Raw genomic sequence first — 17,632 nt, forward strand, 5'->3', positions numbered from 1 at the left:
CTCTCTCCCACTGTTCCGCTCGCAGATTGCACGAGGGAAAAACGACTGTCTGAATGCCTCAGTACGAGCTCTAATTTCCCTTATCTTTGAATGGTGATCATTGCGCGATTTGAAAGTTGGTGGTAATAATATATGTTCTACATCCTCGGCAAAGATCGGATTTTGGAATTTAGTGAGCAGCCCCTTCCGTTTAACGCATAGTCTATTTGCAAGTGTGTATCACTTCAAACTTTCTATGAGATTTGCAATGCTCTCATGATGGCTAAACGTACCAGTCACGAATCTTGCCACTCTTCTTTGGACCTACTCAATCTCTTGAATCATACCCAACTGGAAAGGGTCCTATACAGACGAACAATACTCTAAGACTGGGCGAACTAACATATTGTAAGCTATTTCCTTTGTCGACGGACTGCATTGCTTCAGGATTCTACCAGTAAACCGCAATCTACAGTTCGCCTTGCCTGTTACCTGTGTAATCTGATCATTCCGTTTGAGATCATTTCTAATAGTCACACCCGGATACTTGACTGATGTTACGGCTTCCAAAGACTGGGCATTTATATTTTGTACTCGTGCATTAATGGGGATTTTGGCCTTGTTATATGCAGTAGGTTACACTTACTAATATTGAGAGATAACTGCGTCATTACACCACGCGTTTATTTTTGCAAATCCTCATTCATTTGTTCACAACTTTCGTGTGATACTACTTTCCTGTAGACTACAGCATCATCTGCAGACAGTCTAATTCCACTTTCAATACCATCAACCAGATCGTTTATGTAAATCGTAAAAAGCAGCGGACCTATTATACTGCCCTGGGGCACACCTGAAGTTAAGCTTGTGTCACCCCATTCAGGATGACATACTGCTCTCCGTCTGTTAGAAAACTTTCTATCCAACCGCATATGTCATAGGATAGACCGTAATCGCACACTTTTTGGAGCAAGTGACAGTGCGGAACTGAGTCAAACACCTTTCGAAAGTCGAGAAATATGGCATCAACCTGGGAGCCGGTATTTAGAGCTTGTTGTATATCATGTACAAAGAGGGCTAGCTGTGTCTCGCATGGCCACTGTTACCTAAAACCATGCTGGTTTCTGCAGATGAGCTTCTCAGTCTAGAAAGGTCATTAGGTCTGAACACAAAACATGTTCCATGATTCTAAAACAAATCGATGTCGGTGAAATTGGCTGGTAATTATGTGCATCCGATTTTCTCCCCTTTTTATAGATTGCTATGACCTGGCCTCCTTCCAGTCCTGTGGACCTTTCCACTGTTCCAATGATCTGTGATAGATGATGGAAAAAACAACACCTGAGCTTGAGAGCATCTTTACAGCATTTAATACCATCAGAGTGGAGCACAGACTTTAAGGCACTCAGACAAAACTTGGTTCCTCATTGGACATTATGTAACGAAGCTGATGGTCAGTGCACTGAACATTTGCTCTACACTAGTGAAGCCAAATCTTCGGTTTATGCTATTCGATTTTACTCTGACAGTGTAGGTTTTCCAAACTACAGTATTCTGGTGTTTTGTTTAGCCTACCAAATATGTGGAAAGGGTGTAATGTTGTAGAAACTCGATTTCTTATTTTCAGATATGGATTCCTTATGGAAAAAAAAGGTTCTGAATTCTCCTTTACAACCTCCCAGATTCTTAACACATATATATTCTTCCATGAATAACTGTCTCTCTGTTCACCGTGTCACTCAGTTTATAATTTAGACTTCAAAAATCCAGGTATCACTCAAGAGTAGCACAAGGCCAAGGGAAAATTAATAAATTAAGGGATAGTACACCTGCAGTGGTGTAATGATTTTTATCGTTTTCACAATATGTGGCAATTGTAACATAGTATGAATAAATTACTGGAAATGGTTAGTGCTTATATATCCCCTTTAGTGAAATTGTCCAAGTACATTGCAGCTTATATATTGGGCTGCAGATCTGTGGTAGTAAAGAATCCGGATTGCAGTGTGTTAGATCCTGTAAGATTTATAAGAAGGAAGTGTTAATAATTTCTGGAACTAAGAATGGAATAGCTAATGCTAATGGTATATTTCTTATAAAAAATTAATATGGTCATTAGAGAGTACCACATGATAGCCACCTTTACTCCAGCTACAAAATTTAGATTATTTGGTTCTGAAAGTTTCTTCGGACTTTGGGAACTGAAATTATTTCAGATGACTTTATATTTTTCCTCCATGATTGGCATTTATTAATAATTGCTCTAGTAATTAACAGATTACTAAGGTGATAACTAAAAAAACAGCCCGGAAAAATGTTGTCCTACTGGAGAATAATTAAGACGCTGGACCCAAGTAGGCAAGAGACAACTATTGCAAATGTGTTCAGATTATAGTTGTCAAACGAAAGAGCTTTACTGTTAAATGAAGACAGGAATACATCCTTCACAGTGCTAAAAACTGCCTATTGTAGTCATAGAACCATCTACAGTTGGCTGTAAATGTGCCACTGTAAAATACCAGAATTCCATTAGCAGCATCAATATTGTAACAGTGTTCATTCAGCATGACGCCATTAAGATAATTTGACAAACTGTTGTACATCATCAGAGGACAGGGAATGTTATAACTTGCTGACATAATAATTTTTCTTTATCACATGTATACCATTTACATTTGATATACTCATTGTAATATAGATCCCCAGTGAAAAGTTAAAAGTATGTACAATGTGTCACAGAACAAAAAAAATACTTAAACACATTTATATAAGGAGATGTATGCTAATGTTTCTCATATAGAACTTAATGTGAAATGACCCTCAAGGAAGTGAGATAATTTAAAAAAATCTTAAACATATTTTCATTTAAAGTGAGTACCAAACTTACCACATACATGCAACTGTAAACATACTGAGTTGTATAAGATAATTCTACAACTGTTACTCGGACCACATTACTTTACTGGAGGAATGCAGTTGTCATATTTTATGTCACACATATTTAGTGTTATTAGTAGTAAATACATAAATTGGTTCTCTAAGAAATTTGTCAGTAGAGTAAGAGTTGGCCACATCCTTTATCCTTCTCCTGAATTTTACTTTAGTTACTAATAATCTTTTTGTGGTTGCTGGGAAGTTACTGAAAATGTATGTTTCTGAATAGTGGTAATGGACACCTTTCTGGACCAAAGTCACAGTACATCTTCATATGGAGTATTCTTATGCCATGTATTGATTTCATAAACTGAGTGGGGCACTGATGACCTTAGCTGTTTAGTCCCCCTTAAACATCCCAACAACCACCACCATAAACTGAGATTTTGTTTGAAAGAGAGATGTAAATTTGACTAATTTCAGTAGGTAATGAATCTGCTTATGCATTCCATAAGACTTTCTACAGTAAATTTGGGTATGGGGGTTGCCTGGGGTGGGGTGGGGGGGGGGGGGGGGGGGGGAGAAGAGGATTCACATAGAGAAAAAGATTTCTTTATTATTTCAACTCTCCATTTCCATTCAGCAGTGTTTATTTATTGAGCTTAGTTTCACATATTATCAATTAGACTTGAATGGCTCGCATCTTATGTGAATTTTTTATCATCTTGACATTCTTCATGGTCTTACATCATGGGAGCTACTGGTCCACGGAGGAAGCTGCTGCATAATGACACTTGATCCTCTGTTCTTTTCACTAATGTTAGTATTTTGAGACTGCCAATATTTTTCCTTTTGAGAAATTTCCTTAAGAATTTATTATAGTAAATAAGAATCCTAATTCAATGTGTGTGTGTGTGTGTGTGTGTGTGTGTGTGTGTGTGTGTGTGTGTGTGTGTGTGTGTGTGTGTGTGTGTGAGAGAGAGAGAGAGAGAGAGAGAGAGAGAGAGAGAGATCACATCACTCAAAAAATCCAATACAAAAATATTGTCATTGTTAATGTATTATATGAGGGTGTGCTGAAAAGTAATGCTTCCGAATTTATGTGAAAACTCTCAAAGAGTTTTTAAATGAAGCAAACATTATTAACATTCTACATTATTCATCATGTCCACACATTTACTTCTCAACGTAGTCACCATCGCGACTTCCCAACAAGACACCAGTTTATTGATACCGTCACTGTAGAATGTTTGACTTAATTGACAGAGCCACAATCTCACCTCTGCTTGCACTGCCTCATTACTATCAATGTGAAATCCTTGAAGGCGTTTTTTTAAGCTTTAGAAATGGATGAAAATTGAAATCGGATGGTGCCAAGTTGGAACTGTATGGAGGATGATCAATGACAGTGAACCCAAGGTGACAGATTGTTGCACATATCAGAGTGCTTGTGTGTGGTCTGGCAATGTCATGTTGAAGGGTGCTCCAGGTGGGAACAAACTCTTTTAATTCATGCTTTCAGTTTTCTGGGGGATTACAGCATGCTGTTTCACACACTCTGATATAGTTACACTACAAATGGCCATGTTACATGCTATGATTTAGAGCCATGTAGCAGCAGACGGCTGCAAATATGTTGACGTGAAGAATAAAGATTTAGACTGTTAATAATGTTCGCTTCATTTAAAAAAAAGCTTTGAGTTTTCTCGTAAATGTGAAGACTTTACTTTTCAGACCTTGTACTACTGTGTGTGTCCACCTTCATAACACAGTGGTAGCATTACCGCCTGCCACGTAAGTGGGCCCAGGATCGATTCCCGGCAGGGGACTGGGTGTTGTGTGTCCATCATTTTCATCATGATTGAAATGCAAGTCGCCGAAGTGGCGTCAACTAAACAGACTTGCAATATGGCGGTCGAACCCCGAAGGGAATATCCCGACCAATAAATGCCATACGATCATTTCATTTCAGACTGTGTTATATGTAAGAGTAACCAGTAGCACTCAGTATTTATTTGTTTATGGATAATTCTAAATGTACCTAACTTTTCCATTTCAGACATGGGGTTGTTCGGCCACTGTCCAGAGAGAGACCCGTTTTATACTGTTGTGTGTGAACAGTGTAAGGCACTGGTGAAACCTCAAGGCCTGCGGAGCCATATGGGTGAGAATTTGAATTTATTTAAATATTACTGAAAATAACACCATACAACTCTATAAAGTCATTACGTCATGTCATGTCCTTTATAATGGAGGGGTTTCTCCTTTGCAACTGAAACTTAATGCGTTAGTTAATAATATGTTACAAATGGGAAAATTGTGCTTCGCATGTGGTGGGGGCAGGGGCAGGCATTTTGGGTAATCCATTTTTCTGACTGGTGTCTCTGTTCAGGCGTGTGGAATTTTTTGCTCAACTGTATTTTTAAGTGTGTGTGTTTGTGTTAAGTTATCCAAATTGACAATAGTTTCTGTGTAGTTTCAGTTCATTTTCTAGAACTTTCATTTTTCTGAACATTGTACATGAAACTTCATTTAGCCTTAGGAAGTCTGCTTTATTAATCAAGAACTGCGGTGTTACTGATAATGTCCCACACAAAAAACCTAGTTTTGATTGTAAAGGCGCGTAAAGCTGAATCCTCTCTACATTGCCAGAAGCCAATATTTCATTGATCTGTGTATTTTTGGTACTTTTAGGAAACATTATTGAGGTTTTTGTTTGATGCATGCCTATCCTCTTCACGTTTTTCAGACTTGCTTTACAAAATATCTTCAAGCTCTATTTCACTTCTGTCATTGCACTTCCATTTTCTAGCATACTATCACCTTACAATTATCATAAATAAAGCACTTCAAAGTAATTACATTTTTAACAACAATCATCACATTCACTGGATGAAAGACAAAGATTAACTGACAAGGCCTCTTAAAAACAAATTAAGGCTGGATAGATATAAAAGATGGACAGGATAAAACTAGTCCAGGAAATGTGTAGAAGACCAGTGTGGAATTGACCCTTGTTAATGAACAGGAGAACTGTCCATTACAGAAAATGCTGGAAACTGTGATGTCAATGCATGAGTCAGTGCAAGTGCACCTCCTGCATTCTCTCTTCTGAGTACTCAGCTGTGTCATTACATTTGGCTGAGAGAGAGGAGTAGACATGTTTAGTGACCAGTTAAGTACATCACAAAATGATGCTAATGACAAAATGGCTCATGTTCGTGTCGGGCAAAGCACCATTTTTGGAAAAGTGCAGAACTGTTTGTACAAGAGTTTGACTAGAAATTTTTTAATAAAACCTCCAACAAAGTCTGCAATGCAAAAATTAATAGCAAAATGGTGTGAAATGGACTCTGTAGCAAATAGAAACTGCAACTATTTGAAGAGAGTCTGAACACCAGGTAGCATTGCTCTAGTGAACGAAAGCCTGGAATACAGTTTGAAAAAGTTTCAGTACCATTTATATCTGCATGTGGGAATTCAGAGATAACTGTGTCAAAATGTTATCGAAAGGTCCTGCATCTGTATCCTTACAGAATTACTGTTGTGTACATGTTAATCCTTACAGAATTACTGTTGTGTACATGTTAATCCTTACAGAATTACTGTTGTGCACATGTTAATCCTTACAGAATTACTGTTGTGCACATGTTAATCATTACAGAATTATTGTTGTGCATGTGTTAAAGTGTCTAGACAAACTTTCTCATCTTGACATCTGCTAGTGGTTTCTGAGTGAAGTGGAATTAGGATTTTCAGAGCTTCAGGTTCTCATTTCCTCATCTGAGGAATGTTTCAGCCTGTCAGGGTAAGTGAACCTACAGAAGACGGACCATTATGTATCAGAAAATTCCCATCAGTACCTTGAAGTGCTGTTGTATAATCTCAAGGTTGGCGCTAGAGTGCACACAGTATTGGCAGCTCGTCCATTGGGTGCTGATGTTGCCAATTGGCTGATGATGGTCACTGATGTTAGTTGTAGCCAGTTGGGTGATAGTATATGGTAGCCAATGAAAATTGCTGAATCTAATAATTTCTTTTGGCAGAAGATACTAAGTGATTACCAGTATTTCTGATATAACGAGCACCAGACTAACTTTTACTGATCTGGTTATTATGCTTTTTATGGTTGGTTACTGATTTTCACATTTCTGTGGTGACTGGAAGAAAATTGGACTTGCTGACAGACTTGACTTGTAGTGAAGCCTGAGGGCTCGATTAGATTGGAATGTGACAATTAAGCTGTAAGTTGCCAAAGCCAACAAATGTGAATGGAAGAAAGCTAAAAGCGCTGTAGCATAGCTCGAGGGCTGGCTTAGCTTGGAATGTGAAAATTCGCTTAAGAGTTGGCCAAATCCAGGAATCTCAACATGAAAATATGATTGCCATAGTAGAGTGATATGTATCATGACCCAAGATTTACATTCATCATTGCAGTAGCTTCCATTTTATGTGTTATTTCCAGTTTTGCTGAAAATTCTGACAGTGTGACTGAATTCTAATCTAATTGAACAAAATATTGGTTAGCTTTATTTACGAACGATTGGCCATTATGAACAAAGCATTTGGGTTAGCTACTGACGACTGAATGTAAGTTCACCATATTCATCTGCCATTGTTCAGCACACATATTACTACCAACAGTGTCATGCAACAGAAAAACGGGACACTGTAAGTGCACTTTTACCAAAGATCAGTGTTTGGTGCACGATGTCTGGTGTCTGCATCATGACTCAATAGTGTCACGAAGCTGTTAACGCTAACAGGTATGTCCAGACACTCTTTAATCCTTATGTGTATCAGCTCATAGAAGATGAACAGCTGTAAACATGTTCGCAACAATACGGATTAACAACATGCACTGGCTGTGACACACTCTTACCATGGATGCATGTGAAGTTCCCTCCCTCTCCCCTATCTCCCCCCTCCGCCATCCCCCTCCCCCACCCTCCCTGCTCCCCCACTCTCCTCCCTCCCCACTCCCCCTCCCCACTCTTCTCCCTCCCCCTCCCCACTCCCCCCTGTCTCCGCCCTCCCCCCCTGTCTCCGCCCTCCCCCCCTGTCTCCACCCTCCCCCCCCTGTCTCCGCCCTCCCCCCCCTGTCTCCGCCCTCCCCCCCCCCTGTCTCCGCCCTCCCCCCCCTGTCTCCGCCCTCCCCCCCCTGTCTCCACCCTCCCCCCCTGTCTCCGCCCTCCCCCCTGTCTCCGCCCTCCCCCCCTGTCTCCGCCCTCCCCCCCTGTCACTCATTCGAAGATCTACAGCAGAACATTGAAAACACTGTTGCTATCAATCTGGCAGAGCTGCACGAATGTCTAACAGGGGTCAATTTCGTGCCAGTCTTAAGACACATTAACACAGAGTTCGAAACATGTTCTGCAACAATGTAAGCAATGTTTTTTGCAGGTACTACTGGGACTACCGGTGCTTACAGCATGTTGGCATGTTGCAAATATAAAGTGTGTTCCCTGTCTGTGTCTGTACAGATCAAAGGAACATTATTTCTGGTCTGCTGCTCTGAAATGCCGGGCTTTGAAATTTGGAATAGCTGTGTAATACTTTCATAGGAATCTTCTGTTGCCAAAGACTGTAGAGTAACAGCAGTTTCTTACTTCTACTTGTACAGCATGTCATTCCTGCCATGTCTTCTATAGTACCAGTAAACCACTGATCCTTTGAAGAATCAAACTCACATGCATGAAACGGCTTCACATGTCTGATTACTTTACAAGTGGGGTAATGTGTTAAATATTTAATGTTAAGCATGTAAGTAAAATGTTTCAAATTATGCTTGAAGTTTGTTGGTAGTCACTAAGTGCTCTTATTCCACAGATGATGACTACATCTGTTATTTTGTCAAGTATTATTAATAAAACACCACATACCATTAATTCCTCCTCTTCACTTGTCATAGCATAGCTCTGGTTTTGAATACACTTTGTGAAAGGTTTGCTGCCAATTCATTGTAGTAGACAACACAAATACATGTGTAGAAATGTTTCTTTCTAGTGTAGATGAGGACCTAAACAATGGTCATTGTTGTCAACGTGTTTATGACTTGACGAGAAGAATGTTCCAAACAGAAACATGTTTTTAAACTCATTGTAAACTAGGCTTTATTGTATGTTTTTTGAGGCCAGTTCCATTTTGCCCATCTTGTAGAGAGTTTATGGGAGTGAAGGGGGCTAGTCAGAACTAAAGAGGGGGCAGGGAGGAAAGAATAAAACCCAAGGAAAATAGTAAACATTGCATTCCCTCTTTAGTGTTCACCAACTCCAAAATGGTGCACTGAGCAGAGATAATCATCAGGATCAAAATTTTTGGGAGTTAAATATTAACTGAAGTTACTTAAAAAGTGCTTATTTTTCTAGCCATTAGCATAAAACCAATTTTAGTGTATTCTTTCTATTTGTGGAAAAAAATTACTTTCTCTCTCTCTCTCTCTCTCTCTCTCTCTCTCGAAATAGGCGTTTCCACTGTTATAGTTCCTGCCCAACATTGGTACAGCTGAAACTGAAGCCTAAAGAATAGGTTGCAATTTTTCTATTTGAGTAATCCTTACCCCATAAAATGAATTGTAGCGGAGACCTGTTCTTAAGTCTCTAATGCCAAAGTTTCATTAGTTTCTCATCTTGTCTTTCAGGTAGTAATAGATGTGAAAATGGCATCTGTTTACACATCAAACCACTGTGAATTCAATGGCAGAGGGTATTTCCTATTGTATCTTGTTGTTACGGTTTCTTCCTGCTCCATTTATGTATCGAGTACGGGAAGAATGTTTGAATGCGTGTTTGTGTACTGTGATTAATCTATGTGAGCAATAAACAGGGGGTTGTAGTATATTCCTAGAATCACCATTTAAAGCTGGTTCTTGAAAGTTTGTAAATAGATTTCCTTGGGATAGTTTATATATATCTTCAGGAATTTCTTAGTTCAGCATCTCTACGACTCTCTCCCATGAGACAGACAAACCTGCGTCTGTTAAATATCCCCTGTTAGTCCTATTTGGTACATGTCACACACTTGAGTAATATGTCAGAATGGGTCATACGAGTGATTTGTAAGCAATCTCGTTTGTAGACTGATTGCATTTTCCCACTATTATATTAATAAACAGAGTTTTAGTACTTGCTTTACCCACAACGTAGCCTATGTGGTAATTTCATTTCATATCCCTGCATAATGTTACACCCAGATATTTGTAGACATTGGCTGGTTCAAATTTTGATTCATTGATATTATAGCCCTAGGGTACTAATTTTTTGTTTTGTTTTGTGAAATGCACAATTTCACGTATCTGGACATTTAAAACAAGTTTCCAGTCTTTGCACCACTTTGAAATCATAAGCTATTGATACAGTCTGCAAGGCCATTAATATGAAACCTGAACAATAAGGTTCCCAGCACACTTCCCTGAGCCACATCGAAAGCTACTTCTACATCTGATGCGTATTCTCCATTCAAGAGATCATGCACGTTCTCCCTACCAAAAAATCCTCAATCCAGTCATGTGAGAAAAGTGTGAGTTGGGTTTTTCATGATCAGTGATTTTGGAATCCATTCTGGTTGGCTTGGAGGAGGCCATTTTGTTAGAGATTATGTTTGAGCTCAGAAAATGTTATAAGATTCTGAAACAAATCAATGTCAAGAATATTGGGCAGTAGTTTTTTGGATCGCTTCTACTTACCCTTCTTGTAGATTGGTATGACCTACACTTTCTTCCAACTAGTGAGCATGTTTTTCAGTTCGAGGGATATAGTTAACAGATGAGCTAACTCAGCTGCAAATTCAGTATAGAATCTGATAGGGATTACATCAGACCCTGCAGCTTCATTCAATTTTAGTGATTTCAGCTGTTTCTCAACACCACTGACACGTAACACTTATTTCACTCACCTTTTCAGTGGTAAAGGGTTAAATTGGGACATTTCTCCCGGGTTTTCCTTTGTAAAGGAGCATTTGAAAACAAACTTAACCATTTCAGCATTTGCTTTGCTACCCCTCAGCTTCAGTTCCTGTCTCATTTGCAAGTGACTGGACACTAACTTTGGTTCCACTAACAGCCTTTACATGTGACAAGAATTTCTTTGGATTTTGTGAAAGATCATTTGGCAATATTCTGCTTCCGTGAGGCATGTGTGAGTGATTGTGTGGGTCATCGTGAGTCTGGTGGGAGTGAGGGCATGAGTGTACCCCGTTGCCATACCACACTGTGCGTGAGGAGTGGGAAGAGTGGAAAACGATGAATGCGTTGCAGTTAAATGGCATTACAGTTGTACTGCATAGGACTTGGTTTTATATTTCACATTTCTCAACAACAAAGATCACAGACAAAACAAGTTTTCATTATTAATCAATTATTTATGGTGTTCCGAAAACATAATTTCGTTAGGTACAAATAGTCGGCATGTGGGCAGATGCAGACAGTTTCAGAGTTTTGCACTAAAGTTGCCACATAATCATGACATGTACTTTCATAATCCAAATGGGCTTTCACACAAATATGTCGATTACAAACACTTTTGCAGCCTCATTATGGGGACTTGAAAAATCTACCTGAGAAAAGTAATGTAGACGTTCTGGACAGTTTTAACATAAAAAGATTGTAATTAAAACTAGAATTACTTTGCAGGTCAATCAGTTGCATTTGCACATGCACAGAGGTGCTTTCAACTGAAATGGCAAATGGAAACCTTTATACAACTATTGTCGTAATTCTTGCAAGGCCACAATGAATTCTTCAAACCTCATGCCTTCTTTAATGCCAGTTAGCTTGGGGAACTGGATTACCTTAATCGGAATGTGTCCCTCCTACAATGTGATTTGCTTTTTATATACATCCCCATCAAATCACAAAAATTGCAATGTCTTTTTGTGGGCAGTGTGCAGCCAGGTCCACTTAAAATGAGAAGTCTACAATCCATTCCAGATGTCCTAATTTTTGTTCCTGCACTCCTTTTTCCTTCATAAATTCAAAAATAACACGATCTCAATTGAAAAATCTTTCCAAGTATGCCCCTGGACTTAACCAACTCACTTTTCAGCAATAGGTTAAGTCGCCGTACTCTTCCTTCATTTTCATTGAAAACTATTGCAACGGTTAAGGCAACAGAAAAATGTGTTAAACTTTATTAGTTTCCTAAAACTTTGTGATGTTGATTATAGTCGCTAACAAACTTGAAAATAGAGTTAATTTACAATAAATGTAGGTAATACATAGCCTACTGCTTTTGAACTGGAAAACTAAATGTGTATGAAGGCTCTGTGGAATTTTCGAACTGTGGGAAGTACCATTGCTATGTTACACTTTACTATTTTAATCTTAAAGGCTTCTTAACTGAGCTGCTGGTTAACATTACACAATTAAACTGCTGGATCAAAATTTTACAGCCAGTAGCAGCATTTTGTATTCGTGGTAGTAGTAATAATTGGTGTTGTTGTATATCTGAAGGAAAGGAACATTTGTGAGAAACAGGACTCCATCTTCTGTATTCTAAGTATTTGTGTAGAATTTTAGAGCAAAGTTTGATCTTAGTGTAGTAAAAATTTAAAACAAAATTTAATGTTCAGCAAGTTTCGCATTTCAAGACCTCTGTATTAGAGAAAATCATGTTTTCATTACGGTCCACGTAGGTCATTCAGACTCCCCATGTTAGCAGAACCTTGCAGACTATTAGCAAGTTACTTTTAAATGAAGATTTTTCTAAGCTTATTGCACTATAACGATATGTGAATCTTTAACTGTAACAGCACATCCAAAAGTTCTAACAAAACCAAGATAGCTTTCATTAGGTAGATAATAGGAAGTATTGAAACACCCTATTTACCGGGCCTGACAGTAAGAATAGATAGCTACTAGAATTCCAGGTGGCCAAATTTGGAGAATGTACTCATTTGTTAAATTCAGACTCTGGGTGCAGAGTTGGTACAGCATGTGAAGGTTCTGCATTGTGAAAGAAGGCAAACTGAATTCTTGATGGTGAATACTTTAAGCAGAGTGGGATTTCTCCTCCATAGAAAATGTCATGAAGATCTGGGTGACATACATGAAGTAGTTGTGAATAATGATGTTGCTCTTGCAGGAGACACATAATCAAAATCTTCGTGTTTGATATAAAAATAGGAATGAAGTGAATTGATACCATAGTAAAACGCTGAAATTATTCAATGAATACTGATAGTGCTTACATGGTCTATCTTATTTGAGTTTTCCATGGTTTCTGTCAGGGTGGCACTATGTAGAGGATCATGGTCAGCTTCACTCTTCACCCTTGTCAATCCTGTGAAAGAACTGTTGGTAACATAGCTCACAGTGGGACGTTAAAACCTCCTAATTTCTGGACAACTAGTACAGATCAATATGTTTGTGACTAATAAAATGTAACCTGTTCGTCATATCACTTAATTTTCTGTTACATGAGTGTAGAAGCTAACTTAATTTGCTGTCCAGTCTCCAGCAGGTGACATTCTTCATCAAGTGATGTACTACTGAATATACATTTATGATTGTAGTGGTGTCTCCAGTTTATAGGAGGAAGTGTATGCCTTTTTGACGCTGACTTCGATAGTAACATTTTGGTTTTATGGTAAAATCAGTTTCCTAGTATGATTATCGAACTATTTAGTTAAATTATTTATATGTAGCTTATTAAAATTTCAGTGATTAGTTTTGTGAAGAATATCTACTAATTCTTTCTTAAAGAGTTTGAATTTAGTAGCGTATTAAGTTATTTGTTACTCTGTGAAATGCTATACTTTTTGAATGATCTGTATTCCAGAAATATGGCACAGACCAAGGCCTCCAGATGCTCCAGTGCCAACACCAGAACCGGTCGAGAAAGTTCTGGCAAACAGATTGCCCTCCACAAGCAAAACAGGAGCTGGAAATAAATCGGGGGCTGGAAATGTAAAATTGAAGGTGAAGAAACCTTCGCAGCCCACAGTTTCAACAGGTCATCCCCCTTCCGCAGCAGCGGCGGCCGCGGCGCCCGCGCCCCCCACCCCCGCCCCTCCTCTGGGGGCGGTGCCGGTGACGCTGACGCTGACAGTGCCGGTCTCGGTCCCTGTGCAGGTCCCAGTGCCGGCTCACGCGGCCGCCGCCTTGGCAAACGACCCCGACTTGGGGCCACCCGTAGCTTCAGTAGCTCCAGGGCCAGACGCAGTTCTGGAAACCATTCCCGTTGTAATAGAGCCTGCAAAAGCACCCGTACGGACTCACTCACCCCCCATTCGGCAGTCTCAGCAGAAGAAAAGACCTCGAGTATCAAGGGATCGAGAGTACGATCCAGACAAGCATTGCGGTGTGTGGAATCCAGAGACAGGAAGACCATGCACTCGCTCCCTTACGTGCAAGTCTCATTCCCTGTCGATGCGGCGCGCAGTGGCGGGCCGCAGCCAAAACTTCGACAGACTGCTGGCAGAACACAGGTCAGCCAAAGAAGCTTTAGGGCGAAAGGGAAAGGGTGCAGGAGCATCCCTTGCACCCTCCGCCGCAGTCCGAGGCTCAGTGCAAGGGCGGTCTCCAGCTCGGCATCGGAGTCAGTCACAGGTCAGTATTAAAGTTATTTTTTTCCTTACGTTTTTTGTTTAATTGTGCAGCCCTGAGGTGCACTAGACGTTTTTACTAAAATTGTGTGGCACAACTTTTCTTGAGTCTTCATTTGCACTAGTAAGAATTAGAGTAGGGGGAATATCCTTGAATGTAGTGTATGATTATAATGGTTTTCCTGCACATTGTTTTTATTGTTTGAATAATTTTGGATATTAGTTGAGGTTTGAGAAGTCGGAGTGATTTGTTAGGCTTTCTGTATTTCAGTACCTGCAGTTCTGTGTTACATTAGTTGACATGTGTGATGTAAACAGTCATGTACAGGCTCTAAATGAAGTACCCCCATTGTCTAGTTACTTAGTTACTTCTGCTTATGCAAGTTGTAATGTTCAGTCTTCATTTTAGCATGTTATTGCACGGAACAGTATTAATCTGTAAAATTGTTCTGGATTCTTTTTATTTTTGTTTTATTTTTTTAAGGGAATAGATTGTACCTGAAGAGCATTGTGTGATTTGTTATATGTAGGAACCTAAGAGAAAAATAGCAAAGTTATTGTATATGGAAGGAGGGCAGGGGTCTGAGTGACAGAAAAAAGGCAAAAATTCATTGAAGCTTTGCTGACTGGGCTCACTATCTGTGTTGTTGACTACTGAGAGATGTTAACAGAAATGTTCCACCAGCCAGTGCATCCAATTGTAAAGAATATGTCAGTGCACACAACTACGACTTATGTTCAACAACTTTGCAATTGACAGTTTGCTGTTGCTGGTATAAGGGGGGGGGGGGTTGTATTATGAGCTTGCAGCAAGCCGCACTTGACAAGGCTTTGCATGCACATACAAAACAGTGTGTGAGCATATGGCATTCGAGTAAACTAAAACTGCCTGGCTCCAGCCGCATGGCTCAATGAAACATCAACCATAGAGTGATTTTAATCGGAGTATGGTACATTTATCAAAGCTTTTTGAAATAATAAAGCACACCTTACCAAAGATGACACTGAATGGGATTTTGTTTCACCATAACAGTGTGCATGCTTGAGAAACCTCATGAGAAGTCCCAAATCCATGTGATTCTCTCCGTCCCCTACCCAAAAAAATAAAGAATAAGCCATCGATGTGAATTGTCTCGAGTATCCAGTGGTGTTGTATGAGCAACTTCCCTTCAGAAAGTTGTTCTCTGTATGAATAAATGATTCGATGGGCAGGGTTGGCAGCAATCTGCGGTTGTTTGCTGGTGATGCCATGGTGTATGGTAAGGTGTCGAAGTTGAGTGACTGTAGATGGATACAAGATGACTTGGACAAGATTTATAGTTCGTGTTATGAATGGCAGCTAGCCATAAATGTGGAAAAATGTAAGTTAATGTGGATGAGTAGGAAGATCAAACCCGTAATGTTCGGATACAGTATTACTAGCGTCCCACTTGATAGTGTCAAGTCATTTAAATATCTGGGCGTAAAGTTGCAAAGCGATACGAGGTGGATTGAGCATGCGAGAACTGTGGTAGATTATCGTACAGTTCACATTTTCCTTCAAATGACTAACTTTTTTTCCAAAGTACAAGAAGTTGTTGTTGTTGTTGTAGTCTTCAGTCCTGAGACTGGTTTGATGCAGCTCTCCATGCTACTCTATCCTGTGCAAGCTTCTTCATCTCCCAGTACTTACTATCTGAGAGATGTCAAAGTTAGCGTAAGGAGGGCTATGCGTGAAGCGTTCATTGAATTCGAAAGTAAAATTCTATGTACCGACTTGACAGAAAATCCTAGGAAGTTCTGGTCTTACGTTAAATCAGTAAGAGGCTCGAAACAGCATATCCAGACACTACGGGATGATGATGGCATTGAAACAGAGGATGACTCGCGTAAAGCTGAAATACTAAACACCTTTTTCCAAAGCTGTTTCACAGAGGAAGACCGCACTGCAGTTCCTTCTCTAAATCCTCGCACAAACGAAAAAATGGCTGACATCGAAATAAGTGTCCAAGGAATAGAAAAGCAACTGGAATCACTCAATAGAGGAAAGTCCACTGGACCTGACGGGATACCAATTCGATTCTACACAGAGTACGCGAAAGAACTAGCCCCCCTTCTAACAGCCGTGTACCGCAAGTCTCTAGAGGAACGGAGGGTTCCAAATGATTGGAAAAGAGCACAGATAGTCCCAGTCTTCAAGAAGGGTCGTCGAGCAGATGCGGAAAACTATAGACCTATATCTCTTACGTCGATCTCTTGTAGAATTTTAGAACATGTTTTTTGCTCGCGTATCATGTCATTTCTGGAAACCCAGAATCTACTATGTAGGAATCAACATGGATTCCGGAAACAGCGATCGTGTGAGACCCAACTCGCCTTGTTTGTTCATGAGACCCAGAAAATATTAGATACAGGCTCCCAGGTAGATGCTATTTTTCTTGACTTCCGGAAGGCGTTCGATACAGTTCCGCACTGTCGCCTGATAAACAAAGTAAGAGCCTACGGAATATCAGACCAGCTGTGTGGCTGGATTGAAGAGTTTTTAGCAAACAGAACACAGCATGTTGTTATCAATGGAGAGACGTCTACAGACGTTAAAGTAACCTCTGGCGTGCCACAGGGGAGTGTTATGGGACCATTGCTTTTCACAATATATATAAATGACTTAGTAGATAGTGTCGGAAGTTCCATGCGGCTTTTCGCGGATGATGCTGTAGTATACAGAGAAGTTGCTGCATTAGAAAATTGTAGCGAAATACAGGAAGATCTGCAGCGGATAGGCACTTGGTGCAGGGAGTGGCAACTGACCCTTAACATAGACAAATGTAATGTATTTCGAATACATAGAAAGAAGGATCCTTTATTGTATGATTATATGATAGCGGAACAAACACTGGTAGCAGTTACTTCTGTAAAATATCTGGGAGTATGCGTACGGAACGATTTGAAGTGGAATGATCATATAAAACTAATTGTTGGTAAGGCGGGTACCAGGTTGAGATTCATTGGGAGAGTGCTTAGAAAATGTAGTCCATCAACAAAGGAGGTGGCTTACAAAACACTCGTTCGACCTATACTTGAGTATTGCTCATCAGTGTGGGATCCGTACCAGGTCGGGTTGACGGAGGAGATAGAGAAGATCCAAAGAAGAGCGGCGCGTTTCGTCACTGGGTTATTTGGTAACCGTGATAGCGTTACGGAGATGTTTAATAAACTCAAGTGGCAGACTCTGCAAGAGAGGCGCTCTGCATCGCGGTGT

General features: G+C 39.9%; 1 protein-coding gene across 1 annotated transcript in view; it reads left to right on the forward strand.

Moving 5' to 3' along the window:
- Positions 1–17,632, forward strand: part of LOC124722177 (mucin-5AC-like) — a 68,204-nt gene that overhangs the window by 24,796 nt on the left and 25,776 nt on the right. The window contains exons 3-4 of the mRNA XM_047247377.1: positions 4,913–5,017; positions 13,629–14,398. Coding sequence (XP_047103333.1) covers positions 4,913–5,017; positions 13,629–14,398 — 875 coding nt within the window. The remainder of the gene's footprint in view (positions 1–4,912; positions 5,018–13,628; positions 14,399–17,632) is intronic.

Source organism: Schistocerca piceifrons, chromosome X (assembly GCF_021461385.2).
Source record: "Schistocerca piceifrons isolate TAMUIC-IGC-003096 chromosome X, iqSchPice1.1, whole genome shotgun sequence".
In the NCBI taxonomy this organism is placed as follows: domain Eukaryota; kingdom Metazoa; phylum Arthropoda; class Insecta; order Orthoptera; family Acrididae; genus Schistocerca; species Schistocerca piceifrons.